Source organism: Staurois parvus, unplaced genomic scaffold (assembly GCF_062004578.1).
Source record: "Staurois parvus isolate SC_StPar_1 unplaced genomic scaffold, SC_StPar_1.0 ptg001451l, whole genome shotgun sequence".
Taxonomy (NCBI): domain Eukaryota; kingdom Metazoa; phylum Chordata; class Amphibia; order Anura; family Ranidae; genus Staurois; species Staurois parvus.
This window is the reverse complement of record NW_028319247.1, coordinates 771,326-791,234: the sequence shown is the minus strand read 5'-3', so window position 1 is coordinate 791,234 and position 19,909 is coordinate 771,326. Positions and strand designations below refer to the sequence as shown.

General features: G+C 48.5%; 1 protein-coding gene across 1 annotated transcript in view; it reads left to right on the top strand.

Annotated features, from left to right (window-relative positions):
- The window catches only part of PARD6B (par-6 family cell polarity regulator beta), a 73,817-nt gene extending 54,234 nt beyond the window's left edge, over nt 1–19,583 (top strand). The window contains exon 3 of the mRNA XM_089662270.1: nt 15,638–19,583. Coding sequence (XP_089518396.1) covers nt 15,638–16,476 — 839 coding nt within the window. The 3' untranslated portion in view covers nt 16,477–19,583. The remainder of the gene's footprint in view (nt 1–15,637) is intronic.
- The last annotated feature ends 326 nt before the right edge of the window (nt 19,584–19,909 follow it).

Sequence of the window (19,909 nt, the reverse complement as noted above, 5' to 3'; positions counted from 1 at the left end):
CAGCCTGAACCTTTGATACAAGGCAGGATGGATCCACCACACCATGACACCACCACCAGCCTGAACCTTTGATACAAGGCAGGATGGATCCACCACACCATGACACCACCAGCCTGAACCTTTGATACAAGGCAGGATGGATCCACCACACCATGACACCACCAGCCTGAACCATTGATACAAGGCAGGTTGGATCCATGCTTTCATGTCGTTTACCCCAAAGTCTGACCCTACCATCTGAATGTTGTGGCTGAAATCCAGACTCATCAGACCAGGCAACGTTTTTCCAATCTTCTATTGTCCAATTTTGGTGAGAATTGTAGCCTCCGTTTCCTGTCTTAGCTGATAGGAGTGGCACCCGGTGTGGTCTTCTGCTGCTGTAGCCCATCTGCTTCAAGGTTGGAAGTGTTGTGCATTCAGAGATGGTATTCTGCATACCTTGGATGTACCAAGTGGTTATTTGAGTTACTGTTGCCTTTCTATCATCTGGAACCAGTCTGCCCATTCTCCTGTGATATCAACAAGGCATTTTCCTCCACACAACTGCAGCACAATGGATATTTTCTCTTTTTCGGACCATTCTCTGTAAACCGTAGAGGTGGTTGTGCGGGAAAGTCCCAGTAGATCAGCAGCTTTTGAAATGCTCAGACCAGCCCATCTGACACCAACAACTATATTTGGTCTCCCACAGTACACAAAAAATGGAAATGCAATTATTTTAGTAATCATAAACTGCTAAATACCTTTTTTCATTAGCAGTATATAGCAGTCTTGTGACTTCTGTCAGTGTCCAGCAGAGCACGTTAAAACTTGTAGGAGTTTTCATTCTGCTCTGGGAAGATGCAGGACCCCTGACCTGTCTGGACAGTACTGATCACATGCATTCTTCCAAGAAAAAAAAAAACCTCTAGCAATACACACCAAACTGAGCATGTGCAGAGTGATTCTACAGTTATGTCTTATCAGGAGATAAAAGGGGGGAGCACTGGAAGAAGGGGAGGATCAGAGAAGTCAGGATCAGACAGCATCTTGACACACTGCAGAGGATTAACCCCTTAGGTTCCGCAGTGAGTATAACAAGCATGCTTTACTGCATCTACAGACTGATTGTACTGTTGTGGGTTTAATAACACTTTAAATCCCCTTTCTACCCCATCCTGATGCTCGGTTTGAACTTCAGCAAGTTGTCTTTACCAAGTCTAGATGCCTAAATGCATTGAGTTGCTGCCATGTGATTGGCTGGTTAGCAATGGAACGGGTGTACCTAATAAAGTGGCTGGTGTGTGTATAACGGTGTTAATACTATAGAACACCTCCCTCTCCACTCAGATACATGGGGAGGTGTTTGTAGTCTGCAGATAGCACAGAACAATGCTAACTGACCACAGTCCAGAGGCAGAGAGTACAGGAAGTTATCGACTCACAAAGCTGGTTGGACAGAAACCAAATGTTTCCTGGAGTGGGGCTTTAACACTGTCCTCATAGGCCGAGGTGAGAGTCAACATTGCGTTTATGTTCTACTTGTCTGCAGTCTGCACCGCTCCGCAGTACAATGTGGAATGACGCATGTAAAGTCCACAGCTTGGAGAAACATTATATTTTATGTGTGGAGCCACATATAGTTTCTTGTGTCAATATCCTCATTAACCACTTCCAGTCCGGACACTTTTACCCCCTTCCTGTCCAGGGCAATTTTTCAGCTTTTAGCGCTATCACACTTTGAATGACAATTGCGCGGTCATGCAACACTGTACCCAAATGAATTTTTTACCATTTTTTTGAGACCGATAAAGCTTTATTTTGGTGGTATTTATTCACCGCTGGGATTTGTATTTTTTTTGCTATGTAAATGAAATATCCAAAAATTTTGAAAAAAAGTTTTTTTTATACAATTTTGCAAATAAATAATATTTCATCATAAATCTTAGCCAAAATTTATTCCGTTATCTTTTTAGTAAAAAAAAAAAAATCCAAATTAGCAAATAAGCAAAAATTATAATTTTTAAAAAATTTTTTTTACATTTTTATTTTTATATTATTTTTTTTTTTTTACATACGGTCACCCTAGCAGTACAGTGTCACCATGGTGACACTGTACTACTTGTGGGGGGTGATGAAGATTTTTTTTTAACACTGATTGCTTTTACACCCATATAGGATGTAAAAGCAATCATTTCTCTTTCTCTCTGTGTGCATTCTTGCACTCATTGAGAAGTACCGAGTGAGCTGTGATTGGTCACAGCTTGTCACATGGTACAAGGCATTTGTGAATAGGCTTGTACCATGTGACCTCTGTGATCATTCACAGATTTCACACGTAGTAAGCAATGATGTCAGAAGTGAGATCTTGCTCACTACTTTGCATGTGATCACTGATTGGCCACTGATTGATCAGTACCTTGTACAGAGGTCCCGTCCGACGATCGGTGTTTCACTGTGTCCAGAGGACACAGCGGGCACCACATCGCGGTGCTGCGCGCTCCCAGGGAGCGCACACAAGCAGGGTGCGGGAGGCTGTTTATAGACGGCCACCCGACCCTGCAGTGCCACCGTCCGGCCGTTTATATACAGCGACCGGACGGGAGGTGGTTAAGGGACAGTTCACACTACAAAAATGCACTCCGGATGCACTCCACATATGTTTTTACATACAGTTCACGCCCCACGCCGTTCCGGTGCAGTTTTGATGCAGTTTGCTGCGTTCCAGTACAGTTCTGTGCAGAAAAAATGCCGCACGTTCTACTTTTTTTTTTTTTTTTTCTGCCTCAGAAACTGACTGGAACCGACTTCGCTGGTGTGAACTAAGGCTATTGGAATACATGGAAAACACTGTGCGTGCATTTGTGATGCAGAAAAAACGCACTGAAATGCATCTTGTTGCCTAGGGCAGCACAAATCCTAAATACACCTGTCTCTGGGCAATAATTGAACACTTTAGGAGCTTCCTGTGTGGGTCCATTCATCGCTGGGTTTGTATCATTTTATGTACTGGGTCCCCCAGGCTTGGATTTGGTGGACAGCGATGCTGACAGTTGTCCTGGCTAGAAGGTGGGGAATCGGGGCGTCTGGCATTCCTACGCAGGGAATTGTAAGCGTTACTCTGATTTTACAACCCGTTGCCGAAACAAAAATAATTTGGCCGCGTGACAAAGCATCCCCAACTCTACAGCATCTCGTATTCCCACATCCCCATCATGTGCTGAGATGGCCACGCAGAGCCGAGGATGAAGTGATCGGTATCTCACTCGAAGCAGAAAAGAAAATCACATCTGTCCTTTTTAAGCTCGTAGACGTCGGGCAACCTTCGCTTCGCATCTAACTCCAGACAAGGCCGCCGTTGGTGCGGGTGGTGGGGGGTATATATATTTAATAAGGTGGACGGTTTTGTTTTTTTTTGGCTCTGTATAACAGGAGGCATTGTTACTGCGGCAGATAATGGAGTCTCTGGAACTCCCAGCCTGGGATGTACACTTCAATTGTGTATTTGGCAGATGCCCAGCAGGTGCTGACTCTTCCTGCCATGGCAAAGGGCACCTAAGGACAAACGTTATGCAGCGTGCTTCGTCTGTATAAAGGTTCAGCCCGGGTTCACATATATGCGGTATATCGCATGTGATTCTCACAGGAACCGTACCGCATCCCTGTGCAAACCACATGCGATTTGTGTGCGGTGCGACCCAGGCCATACATTTTGTACGGCTCTAATTGCATCGCGCCCGTACCAAAAACGCGCAGGACCCTTTTTTCAAGTCCGTACTAGAATCAGATCGCATGGGTATTCACTCCTATGCGATCCGATTCTGCACATCACACTGCGTTTTGTGGAACGATTTCGGGGTGTTAACATACACACCCGCATCGGTTCGCATGAACGGGTGCGATTCTGATGCGGTGCGGAACGCTGCCAATTCTGCATGGCATCAGTGTGAACCCGGGCTCACTCTGATATGTACTAATCCTAGGGGGCGGTATATGGCCTCATTTGTCAGTCGTAGTTTGGGTGTAGGTTTGTGATTTCTCAGGAAAGCCGCAGATCATTTCCTATAATAACCGCATCATTTACGTTCAACAATCAGTATTTTTTGTTAGGTAATGACTTGGAACCCCCCTGGGAACGCACGTGTTCTGTCTCTCCAATCTAAGCATTGAAAGTGTGATCTCTGTAACTTACAGTTGTGATGAGATAGCAATAACTCCAATCTCAGTTGGATACCACAGGCAGTGACTCAATCGAGATGATATCTTGTAACTTACAGTTGTGATGAGATAGCGATAACTCCAATCTCAGTGGGCACCACAGGCTGTGACTCAATCGAGATGATATCTTGTAGATCTTGTGTAGTTTATTCCATAAACTGAGAGAATCTTACTTCAATGAACATCGGATAGGTCAAAAGATCAAGTGTTCTACTTCATGAGACATGAGGCTTGCTGAAATGCATTACTGGGAAAAGGGGTGGGCTATCTATACAGCAAGAACTAACCAGAGGAAAGGGAGGAGCAGAGACAAAATATAGAGAACACTTAAAGGCATATGACAGTCATGTGAAACATGACAGCATGTGGTCCCGTACATCCTGCCATTCATCTGATTGGCTCTATATGGCCATGGTCTTCTAAGCACCGTTGCTTTGTTTACATCTTCGTTTATACACACGTGCATCCCTCCGGTTTTATGATCCTGGAAGCTTTGCAGTTAGAAATTACGTTTGGCGCAAATGTGCTGATCATTGCCAATGCAAAAAAGCACCAGTGTTTGTAAGAGTGGCGGTGTACAGCCATCTGCATGAATGGCAGGCTGGGCGTGGCATATGCAGATCCCTGGGGGTGTATGGGAGGCATAGAATTCACCTGTTTTAGAGAGTAACCCATAAATGTGTACCGTGTGATGAAATACCTGTTGATTCTGCCAGAAATCCAAGGATAAGATTTCTGTGCTGACTGTCATCAGCATGTGAACTCCAGTAAAACCTCCCCCCCTTTTATGCCCACACAGGAGGTTTGGGTTATGTGGTCCTAACGCTCTGTCCAAGGGTGACCACATTCTCCAAAGATACTATACTGTGAGTGAGCGTTGTCACCCCAGGACATGAAGTGTCCCTGGCAGGATCACCAGAAATGGCTCAAAAAGCGAATGTCCCCACAACTGAGGCCTGCAATATATTACATTCTTGTTTTTAGGTTTATGTTTATCTACTTTTTTTTGTTTAACCTTAAAAGATAATTTGGGTAAATACAGGAGAAGGGGAGTTGAATGTTTTAAGGTTTTGGAGCAGTGAGTGTTAAATTTCCTAGTTCTGGAAGGAGTCTGGAATGATTGAACAATTGCAGTTGACAGTCCTTGGAGCAATGCTAGTTATCTGGCCTGTTGTAGCATCTGTAGACAGTAGCAGTCGCATGGAGCCCTGCAGCTGAGCCAGGAGGAAGTGCATTGTGCGCAGGGTGTGTATATAGAGCCGTGCGTTGTACGCCGGTCAACTGTAAGGACAAACGTTGAACGTAGCTTGAAGTAGATTTATTTCATCACATTCTCATCTTCCTCCTCTTTTCCCCCCACCCGGGGTCCCTGAATCAGAACACACAACTTCCTCCTCTATTCCCCCCACCCGGGGTCCCTGAATCAGAACACACAACTTCCTCCTCTATTCCCCCTACCCGGGGTCCCTGAATCAGAACACACGACTTCCTCTATTCCCCCCACCCGGGGTCCCTGAATCAGAACACACGACTTCCTCCTCTATTCCCCCCCACCCAGGTCCCTGAATCAGAACACACGACTTCCTCCTCTATTCCCACCACCCGGGGTCCCTGAATCAGAACACACAACTTCCTCCTCTATTCCCCCTACCCGGGGTCCCTGAATCAGAACACACGACTTCCTCTATTCCCCCCACCCGGGGTCCCTGAATCAGAACACACGACTTCCTCCTCTATTCCCCCCCACCCAGGTCCCTGAATCAGAACACACGACTTCCTCCTCTATTCCCACCACCCGGGGTCCCTGAATCAGAACACACGACTTCCTCCTCTATTCCCACCACCCGGGGTCCCTGAATCAGAATACATGACTTCCTCCTCTATTCCCCCCACCCGGGGTCCCTGAATCAGAAGACACAACTTCCTCCTCTATTCCCCCCACCTGGGGTCCCTGAATCAGAACGCACAACTTCCTCCTCTATTCCCCCCACCTGGGGTCCCTGAATCAGAACGCACAACTTCCTCCTCTATTCCCCCCCATCCAGGGTCCCTGAATCAGAAAATGAAGTTCAAGCTATGTTACAGGTTTGTCCTTACAAACAGTTGAAGTAGACTTTTTCATTTCGTTCTCATCTTCCTCTTCTATTACCCCTACCCAGGGGTCCATGAATCAGAACACACAACTTCCTCATCTATTCCCCCCACCCGGGGGTTCCTGAATCAGAACACACGACTTCTGCCTCCATCCCCCCTACCCAAGGTCCATGAATCAGAACACACAACTTCCTCCTCTATTCCTTCCCCCTACCCGGGATCCCTGAATCAGAACACACGACTTCATCCTCTATCCCGTCACCCCAGGGGTCCCTGAATCCGAACACACAACTTCCTCCTCTATTCCCCCTACCCGGGGTCCCTGAATCCGAACACACAACTTCCTCCTCTATTCCCCCTACCCGGGGTCCCTGAATCAGAACACACGACTTCCTCCTCTATTCCCCCCACCCGGGGTCCCTGAATCAGAACACACAACTTCCTCCTCTATTCCCCCCACCCGGGGTCCCTGAATCAGAACACACAACTTCCTCCTCTATTCCCCCCACCCGGGGTCCCTGAATCAGAACACACGACTTCCTCCTCTATTCCCCCCACCCGGGGTCCCTGAATCAGAACACACGACTTCCTCCTCTATTCCCACCACCCGGGGTCCCTGAATCAGAACACACAACTTCCTCCTCTATTCCCCCTACTCGGGGTCCCTGAATCAGAACACACAACTTCCTCCTCTATTCCCACCACCCGGGGTCCCTGAATCAGAACACACAACTTCCTCCTCTATTCCCACCACCCGGGGTCCCTGAATCAGAACACACAACTTCCTCCTCTATTCCCCCTACTCGGGGTCCCTGAATCAGAACACTGACTTCCTCCTCTATCCCGTCACCCCAGGGGTCCCTGAATCAGAACACACGACTTCCTCCTCTATTCCCCCCACCCGGGGTCCCTGAATCAGAACACACAACTTCCTCCTCTATTCCCCCTACTCGGGGTCCCTGAATCAGAACACACGACTTCCTCCTCTATCCCGTCACCCCAGGGGTCCCTGAATCAGAACACACGACTTCCTCCTCTATTCCCACCACCCGGGGGCCCTGAATCAGAACACTCGACTTCCTCCTCTATTCCCCCCACCCGGGGGCCCTGAATCAGAACACGCGACTTCCTCCTCTATTCCCACCACCCGGGGCCCCGAATCAGACCAGGAAGTTGAAGCTATGTTCCAGGTTTGTCCTTACAAACAGTTGAAGTAGACCCCATTTCATCTCGTTCTCAGCCGTCTTCTGCCGCCTAGATGGTGCCATTGATTGAGGACGGTTGTACATGTCTAGAACACATATGCATGAAGGAGACCTTGCTATGTACAATGATTTTCTCTCAATTTTTATGAGTTGTTGAAAGTAAATAAGATTTTGTAGAATTTTTCTATCTATAGGGAAATACGTTGAACATCCACAATGGTTGAATAGTTTACAAAGTTCCCCTCAGCCATTTATAGCTTCTGTTGTCTGGGATACAAAGTGCAAACTTTATTTGACTTGAATTACTTTTTTATAATGTGATAATTATAGATTACACTTTGTCCCGCTGCAGATTACTGTAATTATCATTTATTTCCTCAGAGCGCCTTTGTTGTCACAAGAGACTGGTGTTTGTAGCTGCTTTATGTTTAGCCCATCTTCCTCTTTGACTTGAGGGTGCTGCCTACAGATCTGGAGATGCAGGGGGGTGCCGCCTTTGCACTGAGGGCTGCATGGTGGGTTTGCCTCCTTTGCACTGGGGGCTGCATTGGGGTTTGCCACCTTTGCACGGGGGGCTGCGTGGTGGGTTTGCCACCTTTGCACTGGGGGCAGCGTGGTGGGTTTGCCACCTTTGCACTGGGGGCAGCGTGGTGGGGCTGCCGCCATTGCACTGGGGGCTACGTGGTGGGGCTGCCGCCATTGCACTGGGGGCTACGTGGTGGGGCTGCCGCCATTGCACTGGGGGCTACGTGGTGGGGCTGCCGCCATTGCACTGGGGGCTACGTGGTGGGGCTGCCGCCATTGCACTGGGGGCTACGTGGTGGGGCTGCCGCCATTGCACTGGGGGCTACGTGGTGGGGCTGCCGCAATTGCACTGGGGGCTACGTGGTGGGGCTGCCGCCATTGCACTGGGGGCTACGTGGTGGGGCTGCCGCCATTGCACTGGGGGCTACGTGGTGGGGCTGCCGCCATTGCACTGGGGGCTACGTGGTGGGGCTGCCGCCATTGCACTGGAGGGCTACGTGGTGGGGCTGCCGCCATTGCACTGGAGGGCTACGTGGTGGGGCTGCCGCCGTTGCACTGGGGGCTACGTGGTGGGGCTGCCGCCGTTGCACTGGAGGGCTGCGTGGTGGGTTTGCCGCCGTTGCACTGGAGGGCTGCGTGGTGGGTTTGCCGCCGTTGCACTGGAGGGCTGCGTGGTGGGTTTGCCGCCGTTGCACTGGAGGGCTGCGTGGTGGGTTTGCCGCCGTTGCACTGGAGGGCTGCGTGGTGGGTTTGCCGCCTTTGCACTGGGGGCTGCGTGGTGGGTTTGCCGCCTTTGCACTGGGGGCTGCGTGGGGGGGGGCTGCCGCCGTTGCACTGGGGGCTGCGTGGGGGGGGGGCTGCCGCCGTTGCACTGGGGGCTGCGTTGGGGGGGCTGCCGCCGTTGCACTGGGGGCAGCGTGGGGGGGCTGCCGCCGTTGCACTGGGGGCAGCGTGGTGGGGCTGCCGCCGTTGCACTGGGGACTGCGTGGTGGGTTTGCCGCCTTTGTACGGGGGGCTGCGTGGTGGGTTTGCCGCCTTTGCACTGGGGGCTGCGTGGTGGGGCTGTCGCTGTTGCACTGGAGGGCTGCATGGTAGTTGCTCCTTGATTTAAGATGGCCCAATCCTGAACAGAGAGTGCCGCCTTTGCACAGGGGGCTGCGTGGGGGGGCTGCTGCCGTTGCACTGGAGGGCTGAATGGTGGTTGCTCCTTGATTTAAGTTGGCCCAATCCTGAACAGAGAGTGGTGCTCATCCTGAACTGGAGATGGGAGCTGATGCTGACATTGAACCCCTCCCTCCACTCCCCAACCTGCCTTTTTCCCTGAATTTTCTCAGTTTAGTCCTCATAGCATCTCCACAGTAACCTAAGATGGGTAAAATAGACAGAAGACGTTTGTCATTGTAATGGGAATATTCTATTCTCTTAGGCCCAATGAGAAGATCACTTGACTGCTGTCCCCAAGATCCTCTCTGGTGAAGACTATGTAACCGGCAATCTGAGGGATGCTTCTTAAAGAAAAAAAACAGAAAAAAGTATACCTAATATTTTCCCCTGGAATATTGGTTTCCTGGACCCTTGCCTGGCTTTACATTGACAGGAGCATGCTGGGAGTTCTAGTCTCTCCAAAGCTGAAGGGGCTTGCTGATACCGATTGCCCGAGTTGCTGGGCTGATATCCAGCTGTAGACATCTGTAGGGATTCCAGTTAATGGCAGGTGGGAGGCGGAGGGGGCTGCTTGTCAGATTTCTAGCCAGCGCTGGGAATGTAAGACTTTGAGGAATGTCTGGCTCCTGGCACAGTGCTGCACGACCCCAGCTGAGTGGATAATATCAGGCTTCGCCCTGTGAGAAAAAACAGGCCTAGTTACGTGGTCTCTAACCATGGACACCTCTCCGCCCTCAGATTCCCGGACCCCACATTCACTTCCTTCTATCTAAAACGTATTTCCAGTGCGTTGGACAATTGGCTCTTTCCTGTACAGGCAGGGGCGGACTGACCATTTGGAAACTCGGGCACTGCCCGAGGGCCCGGGGTCAGTAGGGGGCCCCATGAGATGCCCTTGGTACCTTTTTCATAGGCTTTTTTGAGTTTGGGCAAGGACACAGGGGCCCCATGATCTCCTATTTCCCGGGGGCCCCATGAGTTGTCAGTCCGCCAGCATTTGCTAATCGCATGATTGAAAATTTACAACGATCGATACATATGGAGTTGATGTGTAGCTAGGCGTGGACTTCTCTTCTCTTCTAAGCCTTTTTCTGCAGTGTGAAGCTCACCATAAGATTTCTGAGGGATCTGATAAACGTCTAAACTTTCACTTTGTTTGGCTGTAGGACAGGAAGTGAAGTGAAATCTCCCCAGCGGGGAACATAACAAAAACTTAACAAACTTTACGCTATGCAGATTAAAAAATGTTTTTGCCTTTTAATTCTACTTTGAGCCCGGGTTCACACTGATGTGGTGCGGAATTTACAGTGTTTTCGGTGTGAATTCCGCACTGCGTCAGAATCGCACCCCGTTCATGAGAACCGCTGCAGGTGTGTATGTTGAGGTAACAATGCAAGTGTCCAAGCCAAACGCACACGTTCCTGCGTTAAAAATGGCTGTGTGTATAAGTAGGAGCAGTGACCGTCGGCTGGAACCAAACAGAATCCGCAAGGGAGAATGTCACCAGCACTCCGAGGATCACCAGTATGGGGCCAAAGGTTTTAATGAACGATAGTTACAGCAAGGCAATGTTTTGGAGTCTCGCAGGACCCCTTCATCAGGCATGTAACCATAGGCAATGTTTCAGAGTCTCGCAGGACCCCTTCATCAGGCATGTGACCATAGGCAATGTTTTGGAGTCTCGCAGGACCCCTTCATCAGGCATGTGACTATAGGCAATGTTTTGGAGTCTCGCAGGACCCCTTCATAAGGCATGTGACCATAGGCAATGTTTCGTAGTCTCGCAGGACCCCTTCATCAGGCATGTGACCATAGGCAATGTTTTGGAGTCTCGCAGGACCCCTTCATAAGGCATGTGACCATAGGCAATGTTTCGTAGTCTCGCAGGACCCCTTCATCAGGCATGTGACCATAGGCAATGTTTCAGAGTCTCGCAGGACCCCTTCATCAGGCATGTGACCATAGGCAATGTTTCGGAGTCTCGCAGGAACCCTTCATCAGGCAGGTGACCATAGGCAATGTTTCGGAGTCTCGCAGGACCCCTTCATCAGGCATGTGACCATAGGCAATGTTTCGGAGTCTCGCAGGACCCCTTCATCAGGCAGGTGACTATAGGCAATGTTTCGGAGTCTTGCAAGACCCCTTCATCAGGCAGGTGACCATAGGCAATGCTTCAGAGTCTTGCAGGACCCCTTCATCAGGCATGTGACCATAGGCAATGTTTTGGAGTCTCGCAGGACCCCTTCATCAGGCATGTGACCATAGGCAATGTTTTGGAGTCTCGCAGGACCCCTTCATCAGGCATGTGACCATAGGCAATGTTTTGGAGTCTCGCAGGACCCCTTCATCAGGCATGTGACTATAGGCAATGTTTTGGAGTCTCGCAGGACCCCTTCATAAGGCATGTGACCATAGGCAATGTTTCGTAGTCTCGCAGGACCCCTTCATCAGGCATGTGACCATAGGCAATGTTTCGGAGTCTCGCAGGAACCCTTCATCAGGCAGGTGACCATAGGCAATGTTTCGGAGTCTCGCAGGACCCCTTCATCAGGCATGTGACCATAGGCAATGTTTCGGAGTCTCGCAGGACCCCTTCGACAGGCAGGTGACCATAGGCAATGTTTCGGAGTCTTGCAAGACCCCTTCATCAGGCAGGTGACCATAGGCAATGCTTCAGAGTCTTGCAGGACCCCTTCATCAGGCATGTGACCATAGGCAATGTTTTGGAGTCTCGCAGGACCCCTTCATCATTCAGGTGACCATAGGCAATGTTTTGGAGTCTCGCTGGACCCCTTCATCAAGCAGGGGACCATAGGCAATGTTTCGTAGTCTCGTGGGACCCCTTCATCAGGCAGGTGACCATAGGCAATGTTTCAGAGTCTCAGAATCGCACCCTGTTAATGCGAACTGCTGCGGGTGTGCATGTTAAGTTAATAACACCCCGAAAGCGGTCTGATGTGCAGAATCGGATCGCATTGGTGTGGATACCTGTGCAGACCCAAAAAAGGGTCCCGCACGTTTTTGGTGCAGTGCAAATAGAGCCATACAAAATATTTGGCTCCAATCGCACCGCACACAAATCGCATGTGATTTGCACAGGAATGCGGTGCGGTTCCTGTACGAATCACATGCGATATACCGCACATATGTGAACCCGGACTAAAGCAGAACTAGAGTCCACAGGTGTTCACCCTCCTCCACCGGCAACAGCATCTTCTCGGCGGATTCCTTGTGCCGAATCATTGACCACCTTCTTTGGCTGGCACTGAATGATGATGCTATTACTATGCATGTGCATAGGAGTTCACTCTGGCATCAGGGTTGGGATAAATTTTACATATTTTTGAGTTTTTTTTATTTTGTTTTGTTTTTTTTTCTATGTAAGAATAGGCCTTTTATTGAACGAAGTTTAGGACAAATGTGTAAGTAGAAGTCGCATTAGAAATCCTTTGACGTGTTATGAATTTGGCAGCTTAAGGTTCCCCCCTTTCCACCCTCATAGGTCATAGTTGGATCCTTTGTACATGCCTTGAGGGCGTCACAGAGCAGCTGTATTTATACTGAGATTACATGACACACAGGTGGACTCTTATTTATTAATTAGGTGACTTCTGAAGGCAGTTGGTTCCACTATATTTTAGTTAGGGGTATCAGAGTGAAGGGGGCTGAACACAAATGCACGCTGCACTTTGCAGATATTTATTTGAAAACCATTTATCATATTCCTTCCACTTCACAATTATGTACCACTTTGTGTTGGTCAGATGTGGAAAATGTCAAGGGGTATGAATACTTTTTCAAGGCAGTGCAGCTGCAGCCTTGCTTTGTACCAAGGCGTTCATTCCATAAAGGGGAGCTACAGTGTATCTTAAGCAATACATTTTTTTTTTTTAGATCTTTCTTTGTCTTTTTTTTCCCATGCTTACTATTCCATATTTCCATGATGATTCATGAACCTTAATACATAAATGAGACCATTCACATTCCAATCCTCTTGCTGCCACAAATAGACAATAGGAGGGCCCAGTAAATACACAAATATTGGAAAGCCTCTTGTATGGCAGTGCCACTCCTGTGTGTTGGGAAATAGGTTTGCTGGCACAGTTTCGACTGTGATCAAACCATGAGCTCACTTTTATTACAGATCCTGAATCTTGAGGCATGATGTCATAGCCTGTCATATAGGGCAAAGGTGATTGCTGATTAACCTAGCAGTCATCCGCTAATTATATAACCTGTGTTTAGGCATTCGACTGACCTGGATGTCTCTTTTTATAAATAGTCATTGTGAGCGCTGGGTGTGTCACCCTGCATTCCTGCCGGGTATCTATGGGAAGACTCATCATGCCGCTGTGTGTGCCCTCATCCACACCGCATTTTTGCTTTAACCATTCCATCTGCAATAACAATGAAACAGGTGTGCAAGGTGCCTGCGTCACCCCTAACAACAAATGGGAGTACCGTTGTCTTCCTTTTCATTGCAGGTTGAAAGAACAATATGGATTAGAAACTGTGATCAACACCATTTTTTCTGCACTCCCTTTCTGGCCCCCCTTCTAGCCTATCTCTGTGCTCACTTACCTATGTGGCCCCTGTCTTCCCCACTGTGGGTCCTCCGTCTCCCTGGCTTCCCCACTGTGGGTCCTCCGTCTCCCTGGCTTCCCCACTGTGGGTCCTCCGTCTCCCTGGCTTCCCCACTGAGGGTCCTCCGTCTCCCTGGCTTCCCCACTGTGGGCCCTCCGTCTCCCTGGCTTCCCCACTGTGGATCCTCCGTCTCCCTGGCTTCCCCACTGTGGGCCCTCCGTCTCCCTGGCTTCCCCACTGTGGGCCCTCTGTCTCCCTGGCTTCCCCACTGTGGGCCCTCCGTCGCTTCCCTGGCTTCCCCACTGTGGGCCCTCCGTCGCTTCCCTGGCTTCCCCACTGTGGGCCCTCCGTCGCTTCCCTGGCTTCCCCACTGTGGGCCCTCCGTCGCTTCCCTGGCTTCCCCACTGTGGGCCCTCCGTCGCTTCCCTGGCTTCCCCACTGTGGGCCCTCCGTCGCTTCCCTGGCTTCCCCACTGTGGGCCCTCCGTCGCTTCCCTGGCTTCCCCACTGTGGGCCCTCCGTCGCTTCCCTGGCTTCCCCACTGTGGGCCCTCCGTCGCTTCCCTGGCTTCCCCACTGTGGGCCCTCCGTCGCTTCCCTGGCTTCCCCACTGTGGGCCCTCCGTCGCTTCCCTGGCTTCCCCACTGTGGGCCCTCCGTCGCTTCCCCACTGTGGGCCCTCCGTCGCTTCCCTGGCTTCCCCACTGTGGGCCCTCCGTCGCTTCCCCACTGTGGGCCCTCCGTCGCTTCCCCACTGTGGGCCCTCCGTCGCTTCCCCACTGTGGGCCCTCCGTCGCTTCCCCACTGTGGGCCCTCCGTCGCTTCCCCACTGTGGGCCCTCCGTCGCTTCCCCACTGTGGGCCCTCCGTCGCTTCCCCACTGTGGGCCCTCCGTCGCTTCCCCACTGTGGGCCCTCCGTCGCTTCCCCACTGTGGGCCCTCCGTCGCTTCCCCACTGTGGGCCCTCCGTCGCTTCCCTGGCTTCCCCACTGTGGGCTCTCAGTAGCCTCCCTCCTTCGCCTCTCCAATGTGGGTCCTCCGTAGCCTCCCCCCCCCCCCCTCGCCTCTCCAATGTGGGTTCTCCGTAGCCTCCCCCCCCCCCCCCCCCCCCTCGCCTCTCCAATGTGGGTTCTCCGTAGCCTCCCCCCCCCCCCCCCCCCTCGCCTCTCCAATGTGGGTTCTCCGTAGCCTCCCCCCCCCCCCCCCCTCGCCTCTCCAATGTGGGTTCTCCGTAGCCTCCCCCCCTCGCCTCTCCAATGTGGGTCCTCCGTAGCCTCCCCACCTCACCTCTCTGTCATTCCCCCCCATGTGGGCCACCCTGCTTCCAGCTATGACTCTCTCACTTCATTGTGCATTATAGCTTTTACGCTGAGAATATGTTTGTATTTTAATCATCTTTTTAATCTTTAGAAACATTTTTCACCTAACGCTGCCAGTGCCGTAAAGTGTTGCAAAACTAGCTTTGGGTTACCCTGTAATCCGTCCAGTAATACATCTAGGTGGCAATTGTTGGAGTTGCTTGAGACACTGTTCACTGTAAGGCCGCTGCTTTCACCTTCACTTACAGATTTGTAACCAGCGCCAGCTTCATATATAATTTATATTATGGATCGTGTGGTTTTTAAGTAAAACCTGTGACTGTTATTGCTGGCAGGAGTGATAGTTTATGAGACCAGCTGCCCATTTTTATTCTCTCTCAAGCTTCTGATATTTCTAGAGGAGTCCGAAGGAGAGACTTCATGAACCACTGTTGCCAGATCGATTTTTTTTTTTTTTTTTTTTAGGTCACCCATGTTAATTCATTTTTTCATGAATATTTTTTCTCTTTATTTTTTCCAAATCCTAATATTTCTCCTTTCTCTCATTTTGCAGAGGAGGCGGACTACAGCGCCTTTGGCACAGATACTTTAACCAAAAAGAAGAATGTCCTTCAGACGGTGCTGCGTCCAGACGTCAACAAAAAGAAGCCTCACCTGGTCATTGGTATGCCGAGTGACTTCAGGCCGGTTTCGTCCATCATTGACGTCGACATCCTTCCTGAAACCCACCGTAGGGTGCGCCTCTACAAACACGGTATGGATAAGCCCCTTGGGTTCTACATCCGGGACGGCTCCAGTGTTAGGGTGACACAGCACGGCCTAGAGAAAGTGCCAGGCATTTTCATCTCTAGACTGGTTCCTGGGGGCCTGGCCCAGAGTACTGGACTTCTAGCCGTTAACGATGAGGTCTTGGAGGTCAATGGTATCGAAGTGTCAGGAAAGAGCCTTGACCAAGTGACCGACATGATGATCGCAAATAGTCACAACCTCATCATAACAGTCAGGCCGGCCAACCAGAGAAACAACGTAGTACGGAACAGCCGGAACTCCGGGAGCTCTGGACAGTCGACCGACAGCAGCACGAGCATGTATGGAAATGTACAGACGCAGCACATCATCCAGAACTACCACCCTGAAGAAGTGGAGAGCGACGAGGAGGACATTATCATCGAGGAATCTGGCGAACCACAGCAAATCCCTAAGGCCGCCCCATCCTCAGAGAGCTTGGAGTCCCTCACACATCATGATTCCTACCACGAATCGCCACAAAACGGATTTATTCCGCCTAACTACAACGTGCACTTATCTGCCAGCAGAGGCAGCTTGGACCTTATTTCCAATAATCATGAGACACGGATCTTAGAAGAAGATGGAACCGTGATTACACTGTGAACGGTGGTCATCAAACCGCCACTTGCACATTTTTTTGTTTTTTTGTTTTGTTTTGTTCTACGATCTGTGTGACATTCTACATGCAAAATCATTTTTTTAAAGAAAATATATTGTATAGTTTATTCCCTCCACTGTAATCTTATTCCAAGCTTACTATTCTATTTTTATGATATGAAGGAAGACAAAAAAAATTCTAAGTGTTCTATGTTTTTACATTCCATAGCCGAACAAAAAAAAAAAAATATTTTGTACAGGGTTCTTGGTCTGGCGATTTATCGACACTTTAAAAAGTGCAAAGACGCAGCGTCCATGGTCTTTAAAGAATGTTGCCCTTTGTGTTTTAAGCCGTTTTTAAGCAAATAACCACTTTATTTCCATTTTGTTTGGCATAGGGGTTGCTGTGGGACTGCAAGTCACTGAAGCCAATTTTAATAGCACAGATACTGTAATAAGCCAATAATTGTAAATTATAATTATGTTTGATTTATGTTTGAACCAGCTTCTGGTTAGGAGTGAAGATAGAAGGGGTTGCCAATGTTGGCATTCCTGAAATTACTGGACTGCAGCCTGAAATTTGCATCATTTATTTTATTGTAATGGAGAGCACCACTAATCATTGCTGTATGCAAAAAAGGGAAAACTAACTTGGCCCCATAATAAAAGAAAATATATAAAATATATAACCCACTCTTTTAAAATCATATTTTTTTTTAGCATATACGTATGCTTCTACAAGGTGCATGTGCACAGATAAGAATTTTCGCTTTTGGTTCTTCCACATCGCAGCTGAGCAAATCTGTACGGAGGTGGGGGATACATCTCCGCTTTAATAATGCACTGGGAGCTCTCGTTAAGCAAGGGACTGGGAGCATAAATTGTGGTGGTCCCTGTTCTCCCATTCAGGGAGTTGGAGCTCTTTGTTTTTAAAGCAATATTCTTAGACCTGAATTTTAAGCGTGTAAAGCCAAAACTTTTTGGGTAGTGTAGGGGATGGTTAGGACCCCTGCAAGTTTTTCTTTCATCTGGGAGATTATACTTTACTTGCTGTCCCACACACAGCAGGAACTGAGGAAATCTCTCCAACGTTGTCCAGAACAGGTTTGCCCATTGGCTGATTTCCCCTCTTCTATGACAACTCAAATGTTTGGATTTCCCATCACTTTATGTACCAGAGGCAATGGTCATCAAGACCATTCATAACCAGTATTGTAAACGGGAATAGAAACATGACAAGTTTTAACACTTCCACGCTCCACCCAAAACTAATAGTTTTGGCTTTACACATATTGAGGTCAAGTATGAAGGAAACATTAAAAATAGAGGTAAATGTTTGAAGCATTCACTGGAGTGAATATCATGTTTGCAGTTTTTGATTTGGAGGCATTTTTTTTTTTCCTTTCCTAGTAAAAGCTGAATTTGCTTTTCACTGGTAGATTTACATTGGAGACATTCTCTGTGTCTGTTTGGGATGAATTAATTTATCTACAAGATAACTGACACTGTTAAATGTGAATTGCACCCATGTGGTGTTTTTATCGATGAGCAACTTCTGCTACTTCTACTTTGAGAAGAACTGCCATAATAGAGTGTAATGGCAGGCTTGCTATGAATAATGCAAGAGAAAATTATATAAAAATATAGGCAACCACAAGTTTGTGGCCACCTGACCATCGCACCTATATGGGCTTTTTGGATATCTCCGAAACCATGGCCATTAATAGAGGCCCCAACACCCCTCATTCCATATTGCAGCTATCTCAGGCTCCACTGTTCTGGGAAAGCTTCCATACGATTTGAGCGTTAGTCTGGGTAATTTGTGAGGTCAGGTACTGATGTTGTATGAGGGGACCTGGCTCACAATTGGCATTCAAATTCATCCCAAAGGTATTCAGTAGGGTTGAGGACAGGGCTCTGTGCAGGACACTCCAATTCCTTGACACCAAACTGGTTAAACCACATCTTTATGTAGCTGGGTTTGTATGCAGAAGACTTGGCTTGCAGTTGGCATTCCAATTCATCCCAAAGGTGTTCAGTAGCGTTGAGGTCAGGGCTCTGTGCAGGACACTTCAGTTCCTCTACACCAAACTGGTCAGACCATGTCTTTTTGAACCTGGATTTGTACAAAGACCACCTGGCTTGCAATTGGCATTCCAATTCATCTCAAAGGTGTTAGGGTTGAGGTCGGGGCTCTGTGCAGGACACTCGAGTTGCTCCACACCAAACTGGTCAAACCATGTCTTTATGGAATTGGCTTTGTACACTGAAGAGTTGCAATTGGCTTTCCAATTCATCCCAAAGGTGTTCAGTAAGGTTGAGGTCAGGGCTCTGTGCAGGACACTAAAGTTCCTCCACACCAAACTGGTCAAACCATGTACGTATGGAGTTGGCTTTGTACGGAAGAGCACAATCGTATTGGAAGTGAAAAGAACCTTCACCAAAAGTTGAAATCGCACAATTGTCTATCGTAATAAGAGCACCCTTCCTTGAAAAACATCTGAACTCCATAGTTTTGAGGGGGTGTAAGCAAGTAGATGTCAAGGTCCACTTTCTATACGTTTTTAGCAATATATGGGCAATCTTGGTCCTAAAACACATGGGGAAAATTTCTGTCACTGATAATCTCTAAGATTCACCATCCTGTGAAGTCACTCCAGGACATGATACAGGGTCCATTGTTGTCCTGTTGCTGTCCATTTTGTTAGTGATTAAGTTTCAGAACCCTTAGATGTGAATCCAAGTGCAGGACACTACTTTTGGGATCCAAGATTGTAAAATTTGACTGTTATTTTTTTTTTTTTTTCTGCCTGTATAATTAGGTCAACTTTCTTTCTGAACACTTCTGATGTTTAACATATGTGAATCTTATGCTGCTCAACCAGCCTTTGCCAACTATGGAAACGGAGTTGTAGAGGAACTAAAAGCTTGCACTGCGTTGCCCCTCAACAGCTCCATGGCTGAAGTTTGCAAAAGCTGTTAAATTTTAATTATTTTTTTTAATTAAATTAAATCTTACCTGGGTTCTCACTGAGACGGTAGATAACTTGTTATAAAAGGGGCGACTGATCAGCTCCATCAATCATATTAAAGGGCTTTGGTTTCCCCCCAAAGTTTTCTCATACTTTTTTTTTGGTTTGTATGAAATGTATTCTTGAATGATAATATATCCCTTACCACTGTGTATTCCTCTCATTGGGGCTTATTTTCTGTTTGGTAATTGGACACAAACACTATCCTTTTTGTTGAAAATCTGCATTGATGTCATTTAGATTTTTCACACGCTACCTCTTTGAAAAACTACATTTTATACATTCTTTTCTTTTATGTATAAGTTTAAACACTGGAATTATTATGGTTGTAAGGGGGACCGGTAAGACGTGGGAACGAAGTTGTGAGGTACGAGGTTCTGAATGGCTTTGTGAGGAGACTTCTTTTT